A 13665-nucleotide genomic window follows, 5' to 3' on the forward strand; every position below is an offset into this window, starting at 1 on the left:
AAAATTGACACAAATGATTAATAAATCCTCTTCTTTCCAACCATTGAATTTTATGCAATTTGAAAACTGTTTCAGCTTCCCTTTAACAAGCGCCCGGCACCACAGACTTAACGGCCAACCACATGGAGCGAACTTTCCCCTGCGAACTTCATGCGGCGCGGCTAACGCCGACGCACTGTCGCCGTGCCGAACCACATGCAGTGAAAAACTGCCGGCATCAGCAGCATCGGCGCATCGGCGCCCGATTGAGAAAACACTCGACCTGGGTCCGATTCAACCGCGCACTTTTCACACTAAATGACATTTCAAGAGCAACGCATAAAATAGGCAGCGTCTCAAATTGCGCCTGACTGCGCTCGTATACTGCCTCCGAGTGTACGTCCGACACGTAGCAAACGTGTATTGCAGGCGCGTCTCTCTGAAGCAGGGTTTGAGCCAGTCTTGAGCGGAATGTCGAAAAAGCTCCCGCTTCAGCTGTATCATCAGAGTAGGCAACATCGCAATGCTTACAGCACCTTATGGCGGGACCTTACCAAAGCAGTGCCGCCCGCTGGCACGGCGGACGACAGTGCTCTGCCGTGCGCTGCTCCCTAGTCGTCGCTAGGCCTATATTTTGTTTCGCATCGATGGTGCAGTACATGAAACAGTACTATGAAATTCCTTCATGCTATATATAGTAAATGGTCTACTCATAGAACTGCCTAATTCTCAACCCCATTCTCTAACAATAAAAGCAAAATATGATTAACTTCGGCTCCACCTTTTATCGGAGGTGGCGTGCAAGCGGACCGGAGCAGCCGTGCCGCAGTGGCGACAGCTGGTTGTGAGCAGAACCTTGCTTGCATCGCAGCTGTCACTTCTATATCAGCCACTCGGTACGGCTCAGAGATCCTCAGGAAGGATTCAGTGTTGACATTTCACTTATTATTTACGGGTACAACAAACTTTAGCACACTTTTGTAAAGTTTTGCGCATCGTCGATGCGCACGACTCGGAGCTGCAGCCGGAGTGGAGCGGCAGCAAGTGCTGCCATCTCACGGAGGTCGCGCCCGGCCACCGGCGAAAATATCTGGCCCGGCTTGATAGCCGGCGAACGACCGCCGGCGGCCGTTCGCGGCCACCGGGCGGCAGTTCGCAAGGTTTGCCACGGGAAAATCGCTCCATGTGGGTCGGCCTTTACATGGCCATCAGCTAAGACCACAATCCTAGTTCGAATTATCCTAATTAACAAGATTTTACTGTACAAGGATTATGTTCATGGTGTCTAGCAAATCACTATTTTCAAAATCCCTGACTTTTCCAGGTTTCCCCCAACTATTTCAGTTCAAATTCCCTGACGAGTGAAGAGGCTCAAAAATGTAGCTGCTGATGATAATGAGCACAGACGAATAATTTCCAACAAAATGCTATTTATTAATCATATTCTACAATTTACAATACTGAAAGGTTGCTATTAGTGTTAATGGCCTGTAAAAACATCAAATGTTTACTGAAAATTAAAAGCGCACTGATGCCAGCCTCAGCAGCACAGCTCTTTGATACTACCAGTTGCGAACTTCCTATAGTCCGAATGTATCAAAGAAAGGAGATTTTGATTGGTCACAATTCGGGTGTATATATAGGGTGCCTCGATACGAGGCACCCTAGGGGGATAATAGTGGCGGCACCCGCAGCCATTTAAAGAAACTGCGTCTAAGTTGCAAACTTTCAGATTGTTGATAAATGTGTAATCACCTGGAAAATAAAATTAGTTGAAGACTTGCAGTAGCAAAAATTCTTAAATATAACAGTCGTAGAGTTAATTAAGGGGAGAAGCGAATCTTACAACTGTCGAAAATGGTCAAAAATCGATTTTGAGAATAACTCATTTTCGGAATGTTTATCCTTTCGAGCGCTGAGAGCGCAGTCTTGTCGTTTTGTGTTCCATTGTCCACGTTTGTGCTGGTCTTTTTATGTGCTAAGTATGAACCAAATGGCCCAAAGAGCTATTTTGATCAAATTATTAACGCTAAATTCGGTCAGGAAATCCGATAAAATCGACTTTCAAAACCAGTCACGGCAGCCACGAAATGCCCCCCGAAAAGAGGAAATTAGTTCGAAATTCCCGCGCGCGCCGCGGGCGTTGCAGCCGGCCGATCGCCGCCATCTTAAGGTCTATTCACACTAGATGAGGTTGTGCGACCGGAGAGAGGAGCTCGCCACTACCGATGTTTACACTTGCGACTGTCGCCTTCTCGTTCTGTTCTGGTTCCGAACGAGTTGGGAGTAGGAGAGCTGCTGGGCGATGACAGCGAACGTCGGTAGCAGCCGCTTGCCAGACAGTTCAGCTTTTTCAGGCGAGCCCGTGCGCATGCCGCGCTCTTGTGTTTCCAGGAGAATGCCGACGATGAATAGACGGTGTCAATCACCGTGCTGTCAATATAAAATGTTGCGCCTGCGTGAAAAACCGATTTCTCAAAGTTCATCGTACTTACCGGATAGTCCAAATATCTTTCCAATCTCCTCCCAGGCCATAATCCTGCTCCCTGCCTTTGAATTCCGGGTGCAGTTTATTGAAAAGGTAGGGGCATTCTTTAATTGCATTGAGAAGGTACTCAATCGAGTACTCCGGGACCTCGCTGATTGGTGAAATGGTTTGCGACTAGTAGTCGCGCGACTGGAAATTCAAGCAGTGCCCGATCACCCCGCGGCAGTCGCTTTTCGACCGATGCGACCATTTGCGACTGTCACTTTTCGAACAAAACGGTCGCGCAATCGCTGCTAGTCGCAAATGTGAACGGGCTTTTAGGCTTGGTTTGAAACTGTTTTCTTTGTGCGGAAGTTTTGCCATCTCAAAATGGCTTCGCTCAAGTGGACTGGCTGTGCACGGCTGTTTTCCGAAGACCGTTTATGGTCTCTGATTAGCTCTCATGCGGTGCGCTTTTCAAGCACGCCGTTCAGAGTCTCCCATTGGCCGGCATGATCGGCATGTCATTTTTTTTTCTTTTCTCTTTTGCATTCGCCGCCGTCGCTGCCGCTTCAATCGCGTCTCGCGTTGGCGCTAGTGTTTCTTCTCGATGCACAGCTCTGTGCAGTTTTTCCTTGCGATCGAGATGCCGAAAAACAGTAGATTGTAACCATGCACGCAACGAGCCTTTGGAAGCCGTAAGAAATGGGCGTGGAACAAAAACCAGAAGACACCGCCCACAAGCGTTACAGCCGATGCCAGACTTGTTAGATGTGCAGGGAACGTCAACCACGTTGCCGATGATGACACCGCGGGTTCAAATTACAGCGCGAATCGCATCCCGAACCATGGTACACTGCGAGTTGACACCGCTGCCGCGTACTACTCTATGCAGAGCCGGCGCAAAATCCATTCCGTCAGATAAGTCAGCGCCCCAACTAGTTTCACCTCGCCATCAGCGCGGAATGCGACGTCAGTACCGAGTTGGTGATTGCGGACATGGAAGTGTTAAGTGCGGCAGCGCGCTCAGCAGGGGAAAAAAAAAAAAAACTGCATGAATAACGTACTTGCTGTGCACCATGTTAAAATGAAAATGCACTGCAGAATATATCGTGCTATTTTCCCTGACTTGACGAAATTTTTCATGGTTTCCCTGACATTTCCCAGATTTTTTCCCGGTGCATGAAATTTCCCTCACAATTCTCTGTTTTCCCGGTTGCTAGACACCCTGATGTTAGCATGGCAATGCTTACCTCTTCGGCAGTGAGCATTAGTGGGTTCAGCATCTTTGTCTGAATGGGGACCAATGTCAGAGAATCAAATGCCAGAAATCCTCTGTCTTTGAAGTTGTACTTTGTTGCAGCCTTGCGAACAAGGGCTAAGTTCTCTATACGAATTCCAAATTGGCCATCTTCATAGTAGCCAGGCTCTGCAAGAAATGCCAAAGTTGTTCAAGTACAACGCATTCCTCTACCATTATCACGTACATACTTACCAATGGATAGAATCATTCCTTCTTGGAGGCCAGGGTCATTGGGGTGTGGCATCCAGCTTATCCCCATTGGTCCTGCATAAAGGAAGCAAGGCGTTGCATTGACTTTTACAACCATAAATGGCACTTGTGAGCAGTCAAAAAGTAACACTTTTAAATGTCTGTCACTGCATAGAAAATGCCCTAAATAACCTGGAAATGGGGAAGTAGTGGGGCAGCTGGGCAAAACACCTTATTACTGGCATGAAGCACCAAATCAAAATTTCAACTGCATTTCACACCTGGTGCATTTCACTACGATCTCCACGAAACTGAAAAACTGAAAAAGTCCAGTTCAATGCTAAAAAAGAAAGCTTTCTTGGTAAAAAGTTAGCTAATTGGCCAAACTCATCAAGTGTTCTTGCTGGCCTAAAAAAAAAAAGAAAAAAGCCTGATTTAACAGCCAACTCTGGAAACAAAACTTTGCAAAAAGTTGTCATATAAGCTACCTACATTATGTAACAATTATACAAAACTCAGTGATCTGGGTGGCAGCTTCTAAATGCAATTTTGTGCAATGTCCATTTGTAATACAAAGGACAAACAGGCAAATTAAATTAGACTGCAGTCATCTTCGAACTGTAGAATTTAACCCTTTGACTGTTTTTGCCGTTCGGGTATTGCACTGAGCGCTAGCGTGTCAAAAAATTCGACACTGGAGGTAAATTTTTTTCAGAATATTCGATAGTCTTAAGTACAAGAACAGAAATGGCAAAATAAATGTACTTTTCGTCGTCTCTCTTCCCTTGTACTCAAGTTTTGCACTTCTTCAGAGATGACTGTCCACATGCGTCTACAGAACTAGATTTTTTCATTGCTTTGTGTTCATTATGTCCAACGTGCCCCAAGACATTTTCTCTCAAATGCCCGGATGACACACATTTCCCGTACTCTCTACCAATGATGATGTCATCAACAAAGTTGCCATAGAAACAATGCTGACCAGTTTTGGCTGTTATTTGTAGTAATAGAAGCGAGTGGTTGGTACAAGTGCTAGCTTTAGAGGTGGGCAACCAGTGTTGCTGCACACGGCGCCATCAAGAAGTTGGCACCGATTTGTCCAGCCCTGGGTTTTTCATCGAAAAATAGGGCTCGGCATGGTTTTCCGAAGTAAAATTTTCCGTCCATCCCTATCCCTGCTCAAACGTCTTTTTCCCTTTGGTGAGCATAACCATAATCTTTTTACCAAGTTTCACGAATGCCACCTTGATGGCAGCAAGGTTCTGAAGTGGCTCTGTTATTTACATCTGCAGCTCAGTATTGTGTTGCAGTCATTATTGGCAACCAGAGGATTCAAAGATTGGAGCCACAGGCACAGATTCTTGCAAGCCGTGAGAAGTCAAATAATTTCACCCCATATCAAGCTCGAACAGAAAAAAGTCTCAGAATGAGGCACAGCAAATACAATCACAAGGAATGTGAACTCGTCATGGGTCACAAGAAAGAGCTCTTGAAGAGCATTCCAGAGTGCCTGATCAAGATGGCTATTTTTCTCTCTAGGCACAGCATGGCCGTTAATGGCTCTTCAGATTGGGTTTCCAGAGAAAACAATAAAAACTATCTAAGAGCAGTCAAGCTTATTAATAGATGTGATCAGGTCATGAAGAAGCACCATGATGCGGCAGGTCAGCATTAGAGAAAAACAATTCAGAATCAAGTAACTGATGTGATGGCAAAGAATCAAGCACGTCTCAGGAAGGTGCAAAGGTGTGAAGTACTATTCCACACGCTTAACATTAGCCACATGAATTTAATGTTTATTACCGTTCATTTTTTACCCCACCGGGGTGGCGCAGTGGTTACGGCACTCGACTACTGTTCCCAAGGACGCGGGATCGAATCTCCGCCACGACAGCCGCTTTTCGATGGAGGCGAAAAGCAAGGCACCCGTGTGCTGTGAGATGTCAGTGCACTTAAAGAACCCCAGGTGGTCGAAATTTCTGGAGTCTTCCACTACGACGTCTCTCATAGCCTGAGTTGCTTTGGGAAGTTAAACCCCACAAACCAAACCAAACCGTTCATTTTTTGGATACAAATAATGGCAAGGACCATGTCCATGGACTTTTCACCAGGGTTAAACTAGTCACAGGTGCCAGTGGAATGGGCCTTATTGAGAGTTTTATCAGTGCTTTAAGAGATGGGAATCAAAATTGAAGGCCGCTGTGACCAAGGCTACGACACTGACACAAACAGGAGAGGAGGAGAAAAAAGTAGGAGGGTGCATGTCATCTCGAGCCTACTTCCAGCGCATTTCTTGTTCCATGTAGATGCCATTCACTGAATTTTGCTGTTGGAAGTGCTGCAGAGTCAGGGACAGAACACTGGAAGTTAGGTTGCAAATTTTTTTTTGGCGCAATGTAACGATTGATATCGAAAACGTTTTACTGAGAATTTTTCGATCGGAGCATGCGCCCGTTCTTAAGTAGTCAGATGCTGGAAACCATGAGCAGCGACTGCAATGGCGGCTGGTGGTCGACAAAAAAGACTTGCTGAAAACAAATATCCATTTCACTCGCCAGACAGTAATTAGATTTTTTTTTTCTGCTTAGAGTAACGTCCTTTTCAGTGTCACACTCAAGGCTGTTATGGCACAATAACGCACACCTCGTCGACGAAATTTTTTGTGGGCACTATCATCGCTTCATTCACGGAATTCCAAACACTGGCGCCACCTAGTGGCAAAACCTGGAAGCATCCCTCTCGCAGTGAAAGAGGAGGGCTAGTTTTTATTTTAGAACACAGTGTAGAGAGCGCAAAATATAATAAATAATGACAAGCACTCGTAGATAAAAAAATGACAGTGTGCACTTACGAAAATCAGCTGTATTTTGCTGACGTAGTCACGTGGGAGTAATAGAGTTTCTCCGCTAGATAGCGCCTCAGTTGTTTTTATGAGATTTTCAATGGTAAATTAAAATTATAAAGCCTCTTTTTTATTTATATATATATATATATATATATATATATATATATATATATATATATATATTGTAGTGCTCGGTTTGTACTAAATGAGGCACAATCTTTTTTTCTCCACCATAATCTCATGACATACTTTGGCCAGTGTACTGTCCCTTTAAAAGAATCTGTCACTCATTTTGGCATTTTCAAGGTATTTATATGTTGTTTTCAGCCCCTGTTCAGCGACACAAAACTTCTGCACACAATGTTCAAGGACTTACATTAAAGCCTGCTTCCTACACCCACTGAGAGTGTAGCATGCAAAGCCTATTGAGATGTCGGATACAGAAACTTTCCAGTGACCACCAAGGCCCTCTAAATGCATCGGTGTCTGCATAGTCGAATGGCAACCACACATGAGGGGGACAATGAAGCACTTAATAGAGAAGAAACATTCAAGAGAAATTTCTTCGACCAACACTGCAAATATTTCGATCAAGGAATGGAGTAGCATGGAGTAGCATGTGAATCCGTTGTATCCTCTACGATTCTGGAAAACTTCCAGAAAGAGGGGCGATTTTCTAGACTGTGCAACGACCTCCATCATTGTCTCAAGATCAAAGAAAGTGCTGGCATGCATAAAGACCTTTGTGACAAGCTTCTGTGCCTACGCAGCCTATGCAGCTGCTGCCCCTAGATGCAGCACTAATCTTAAAGTACTTGTTTATATTAAATCACTATCTTAAAGATCGCTTCCAAAACAGATGGGTGGTGCTCAGGATACTCGTTACAGTGACTTTTGCCATTGAGACAGCGAAGAGAAGTTTCTATAAATTAAAATGAATAAAAACTTAAAAAATAAAATCACAAGCTCTGCAAACAATACCTGCATGCAAAAATACTATGTAGTAATTGTAATAAATAGACCTAGTAGCAGCTACAATGCAACAAGCAAATGTCAACTTGGAGGATTGCACTATTATTTTTTAAGTGGACAATCTGCATACAAACATATCCTTACCATAGCATTTATTAAGCATCGAAAACTTGTTTACGAAGATCACATATGTTATTCAGTACCTATACATACCGCACTAGAACATGCCTGCTTATTTGAACTTCTTACAAAAAAAAAATACTGACATAAACAAGATTAACAAAGGCAAATGAAAAAAATACCTTAAGAAAACACGGTTTTGATCATATTTTTCTAGCATCACTTGCTTTTGTATGACTGATGTGCTGCATGTTTTGCACCTGACTACCTTCGTTGTGCCTTGCAATAAGAAAAGCTCCACATGTCTTAGCTGGTGCATGGTTGTATACGAATGTATGTGGCATATGTTTCCTCTATTATCTGCTAGTAGAATACATTCATAATGCATGTATGAGTAAGAGTCTGTATGGCAAGTGAATGTGAATACATAGATACTCTTCAGACACAGCACCTGTCTGTAGTGCATGCTCCTTTGCTTTGGTTGCTCTTCTGTTTATTTTTCCATGCAAATAAGTAATAATGTGACCGTTTGTTGTCCATGCCAAACAGGGCTAGGAACCTCGTCAAGCTACTGTGTTAGTAGCTTTCTGTTCCTACCCAAACATTTTTTTCCCCGGTAGTCAACAGAAAAAAATGCTGAATACAGATGATCGATAAATGGCCAAGGAAGAGTGAAAAACTTCCAAAAGCATTAATCTATCACTGTTTGGGTTGTGCTAGAAAGAGGAGACCATATAAAGTACATTAGCAAAGAGTAGAGCTCAGGTGACACGCACCTTCGTGCACATTGAGGAAGGCGCCCACCCCGTGGCCAGTTCCGTGAAGGTAGTCCAAGCCTACTTCCCAGAGAGCCCTTCTTGCCAGCGTGTCAAGCATTTGCCCTAAAGAAAGCAGCACGTTTTAGGTAAATGTTTAGAGCTCCTCAGAATAAACATTGATCAGTAAGGACAAACCTTTCACAAGACGTGGGAAGATTGCAGATGAAAGCGCTATGTTGCCCTTCACAACCCGGGTAAAGCACTCCTGCAAACCAAAATGATTATGTGCACTCTGCATAAAACTGAAGCGGGCTCTTACCTTTTCGTACTGGCTAGGAGTGCCAAAATGCCACGTTCTGGTCACATCTGTTGTGCCATCCCTGGACAAACCAAGTATTGTATACACATGACAGTCATCAGGCAAGTTGCCACCTTAGCCCAAAAGCCATGAGTGCTAACCTGTATTGGCCACCTGAGTCGCATAAATAGATTTCCTCAGTTGTTACCCGCCGGTCAGATTCTTCCTCGGGTCGATAGTGAATGATAGCCGCGTTAGGGCCAGATGCCGAGATAGTCTCGAAACTTGGTCCTACGTAGTCTTCTTGTTCCCTGCATGCAAATAACCCAGTGCATGAGCACAAAACAGCACAAATTTTCATTATTTTGAAATTAACATGACGGCCTGTATCATCCTTATTTATGTTGAAGATCTGGGGTGCTATGTGAGAATGCCTAATCCCAATTTTCCAGCAGAAACTAGTCTGTTCTACGGCTTGCAGAGTGCCTACGTGCAAACCGGCAAAAGGGAAGACAGCTCGCTGCAATGCAACAGAGAATGCCGGTTTCAATGTCATGTGCTCTCGGTGCTTTGTCCAGGCTTGGCCGGGCTCGAGGCAGTGACACGCGAACGTGTCTCCTCTTCTAAAGCCCCTCAATAAACTAAAAGTAGTGCCAACTTGTGAAGATCGCCGCCCGCCTCCTCTCCGGCGCTCTGCTTCGACGTTCGACCCTCCCATTGGCCGAGCGCCGTCACATGTTTGCGCGCGCTTTTGCCTCCTTTCCACTGGTGCAAAACAACGCAGCGTGCGCCATCAAGGCGGCCCTGACCGGCGCCTGCTCCAGATAGCGCGCGCTAACTGTGCACAGCGCAGGTGGAGCAACGATCGAAATGCGAGAGGAGGAGCGGCGGTGCCGCAAGAGGAGAGAGGAGATGGCGCTACTTTTAGTTTGTTGAGGGGCTTTATCCTCTTGAGCTTAGACATGGCATCTAGCCGAGCCGCAACCATTAAAGCACCGCTCACCTCTAGCAGAGTCAGTGTGCTCCATGACGCACCCTTGCAATGAGTTGACTGCATACTACGCCGGCCTGTGCCATTTCCTTGATTGGTTGATCGTGGTCAGAGATGATCAGCACCTCCAATTACTAAAAGTACTTGCCGTACATGTCGCTGTTCCTTGAGAACAACGCCCATCCGAAATTGCGGGGTCAAAAAAACGTGTTAAACAGATTTATCTGTGGGGTCTAAAGTAGTTTTGGATGAGTGGAAAGTAATATGTGCACCATTCATGATGGCAGGACTGTTTATGGCCAGGCTCCATGTGTCAAAAATGCTGATTGATATGCACATTGGTTCCCTTGAAGAAACCTCAAATTGCACACCATTTATACAGTTCTCCAGCTGTCGCTTGCTTGGACAAGCAGCCCATTAAGCGAGAGAAATCTGATAATTCTACCTACAACTTTCACAGATTATGATACCACCACGTGGCTGCCAAAGAGGTTATACCAACAAATAGCCTTCGGCGTAGCCCGGCACCTCCCACTCAACATTTGGTCTGTGCATTGTCACACACCACTTTCAGCTTATTATATTGGGTTAAAATTTGCACATAGCAAGAAAAAATGGTTAATACAATACCCGTGTGCACAGGTAAAGTGCACAATATAGGCAGAAAAAAATACCGTACACTCTCACTCCAGAGTGCTCAACTGTGCAATCAAAAATGAGATTTACATGCATGTAATCTCTCTAAATTTTAAGCACGAAATGAGATGGCTGATCTTTTTAATTTTAATCTTAATGTGGGCTGATCAGTTTTTAATCCCGAAAATTCAAACCAGTGCGGGAAAGGCTAGGAAACAAAGATGGACAAGAAAAGCCTCAACTAGCACTGGAGCTGTCCAAACGGTTCTTTCTTTGTCATTCGCATTTTTTTCATGCAGCATTAAATGAAAACCCTCTGACCAAAGCTATAAAAGTTTGCCTAGAACCTTTCAACCTTAATTAATGTTATTTTTTAGCGACACCACTAAGCAGGGACTTTGGCTGGTGTGAACTGTAAGCCAACATTATACAAACATATTTAAGCGCCAACCACTAAACCGCGCACTAAGTATTTAAGAAATGAAAAAAGAAAAAAACATGCCTTACTCAATTCAATTCCATGAGCGCTTGCAGCGAGTAGTTTTTGGACTCCCATAAATTCAGAGTCTATACAGAAATTTTAGCAGTGTTTGCTTACTGAGCTAGATGAGTAATGGTTAAAGATGAATTACTTCATAGCACTCATTGCATCTACACTCTTTTCATTTTAGCGTCTTATGTGTTGGTCTATGAAGTAGCCCACCCTTTTACAGAAATCTAGTGAGACGGAACTGAATAGGACTGTCTAGTTTGCCTTGCCACTAGTCAGTAAGCTACAAGTGACTGAGAAAGGCAGGTTGGAGAGCTGTGTTTTTCGCTTTTGACCTCTACTGCTTCAGATTTGTGTTCTTATCGTTATGTTTACTGCTACACTTGAAAATGGTTTGGTTGGTTTTCCTCATGTTTCCCGTGTTAACAACATTGCATACAAGAGACATGGTTACAAGAGAGACTCAATTACTAAGGACAACTTTCTTCGGTCCCTGGAGTACATTCTTCACTATTTAGAAGAGACACAACCCAGGTGTGCTCATGAAATGCAGCTGAAGCGTACCAACTCGTACATGATGCACTTCAGATTCCCTTAGCTAAATTCTGTTCCATATCAGCATCCTTTTTGTTGCAATATGTCAGGAACTAAGAAGGAGTGCTTCCCCATGATTGGAAAGTCAAAACGACACAGTTGTTTCAGCCACTGGCATCACATTACTGTCACCTATGAAGCAAATCAAAATGCATGAATGACATCCAGCACTTTTAACTCCTCGCTGTTAAAATTTGATCATAAGATGAAAACTCGGAATCACGATGTCTTTCTCTTTGTGGACTAAGCTTCTTGCAGCACTAAAGTTCTCGTGCTCAAAGCAACCAAAGTTATTTTTTCCCTCCAAACTCCACACCCTACCTTCAACCAATAGACAAAGGGACTATGCACTCTGTCAAGTTGCTGTACAAAAGAACGCCTGTTGCTCGACAGGCAGCAAGACTGTACAATAGTAATTGATGTGAAGTATGCTGTTCAGGTGATTTCAGGTGTCTGCAATGGCCTGAGAAGTGAAGCTGTGAAAAACCGTTTCAGACACGCAGGCTTTAAATGTGGTGACATGATGTAAGAGGGCCCATATATGGATACTGTGGAAAGCTTCCTTGAAGATGAAGCTTAAGCGAGCACCCAAGAGACTACTGAGGTACCAGAATTTTTTGAGGAATTCGTATCTGCAGATGTGGATCTTGTGTGCTCCCGAAGAGCTTACAGACTGTACAATTACCGCGCAAGTAAATGGCACATGCGCCATAGAGGATGAACCAGAGAAGCAGGATGACATTTCAGAGGAAAAGGTGTCAGCATCTGAGGCTGAAGAAGATATAAGAGCACTTCAAAGGTATTATGAGCAACAGGATGGCTTGCAAAGTGAAGTGCTTTACCTTCAGAATTTGGGAAGGAATACACTCTGCACTCACAAAAATACATATTACAGTAAAAGCTCGTTAATTCAAATTCCACGGGGCCACCAGGCCAGTTCGAATTAACCAAAATTCGAACTAATGAAAGTGAGCAAAAATGAAGGCGTTTGATGCCCGGAGGGCACGAAAAACATTTATTTAGCAAAAAAGTCTGTTATCATCTTCTGCTTCTTCTCTCTGAGGGCTACCGTACTCACTCGGTCTTCTAGCATGCGAATGCGACGCAGGGAGTCTTCTTCCCCCTCTTCAAAGCTGAAGAAAAGGCGCGCGACATTCAGCGCTCCCATAACTTCTGCCGCGGATGGACGCACGGGCTCTTGCTCCTCGTCGTCGTCCTCGTCTTCTGCCTCTTCTGTGACAGACTGCTCCCCAACAATTTCAGCGACAATGTCCTCTTCACTTAGGGCACCGCACACTGCTGCATCGCTGTCTACTCCAACGTAATCATCAAAACTGACGTCCTGCAGCACAGCACGCACAGCCGCAGGCAGAGGCTCCGGACTCCCATCGTCGCCACTTTCTTTCATACTTCCGGCAGCAAAGCCAGAGTGGTGGAAGCAGTTTGCAATTGTGGACGGCGTGACCTGCTCCCATGCACGCACCAACATGTGCATTGCTGTGAGCAATGTGATGGTGCTGGTCTTCTGGTTTCCAGTGCACAAAGTCATGCGCTCGATCATGTGGCGCCTATAGAAACATTTGATGTTTCTGATCACCCCCTGATCCATCGGCTGCAAGGCCGCAGTCGTGTTGGCGGGCAAAAAGACGAGCCTTGTGGCTTTCAGCTCGGCGTCGACTTTGTGTGCCGAGCAGTTATCCACAATGAGGAGAACTTGACGCTTCCCTAGCTCCATCCTCCGATCGAATTTCAAGAGCCATTTTTTAAACAATTCGCCCGTCATCCACGCCTTGCTGTTGGCGGAGTATTCCGTCGGCAGCGTCCTAATGTTCTTGAAACATCTAGGCTTATGTGCCTTGCCGACAACAAAAAGAGGGACCTTCTCCGTCCCGGTCATATTAGCGGCGACCAGAACAGTAATCCGCTCTTTGCTTCGCTTGCCGCCAGCGCAGCTGTCCCCTTTAAGGGGAGACGCGGGTCTTAAAACGGTCGAAAATGGTCAAAAAGTCGATTTTGGGAAAAA

General features: G+C 44.9%; 1 protein-coding gene across 5 annotated transcripts in view; it reads right to left on the reverse strand.

Annotated features, from left to right (window-relative positions):
• ApepP (Aminopeptidase P) overlaps nucleotides 1-13665 on the reverse strand; it is a 45503-nt gene that overhangs the window by 7065 nt on the left and 24773 nt on the right. For all 5 annotated transcript variants that reach the window (XM_084591260.1, XM_084591259.1, XM_084591261.1 and 2 more), the window contains 6 exons: nucleotides 9093-9242; nucleotides 8953-9013; nucleotides 8829-8898; nucleotides 8652-8756; nucleotides 3942-4013; nucleotides 3700-3875 (listed from right to left, as the gene is read on the reverse strand). In XM_084591260.1, coding sequence (XP_084447386.1) covers nucleotides 3700-3875; nucleotides 3942-4013; nucleotides 8652-8756; nucleotides 8829-8898; nucleotides 8953-9013; nucleotides 9093-9242 — 634 coding nt within the window. The remainder of the gene's footprint in view (nucleotides 1-3699; nucleotides 3876-3941; nucleotides 4014-8651; nucleotides 8757-8828; nucleotides 8899-8952; nucleotides 9014-9092; nucleotides 9243-13665) is intronic.

This window comes from Amblyomma maculatum, chromosome 1 (assembly GCF_055883805.1).
Source record: "Amblyomma maculatum isolate TAMU_Amacu chromosome 1, ASM5588380v1, whole genome shotgun sequence".
Taxonomy (NCBI): domain Eukaryota; kingdom Metazoa; phylum Arthropoda; class Arachnida; order Ixodida; family Ixodidae; genus Amblyomma; species Amblyomma maculatum.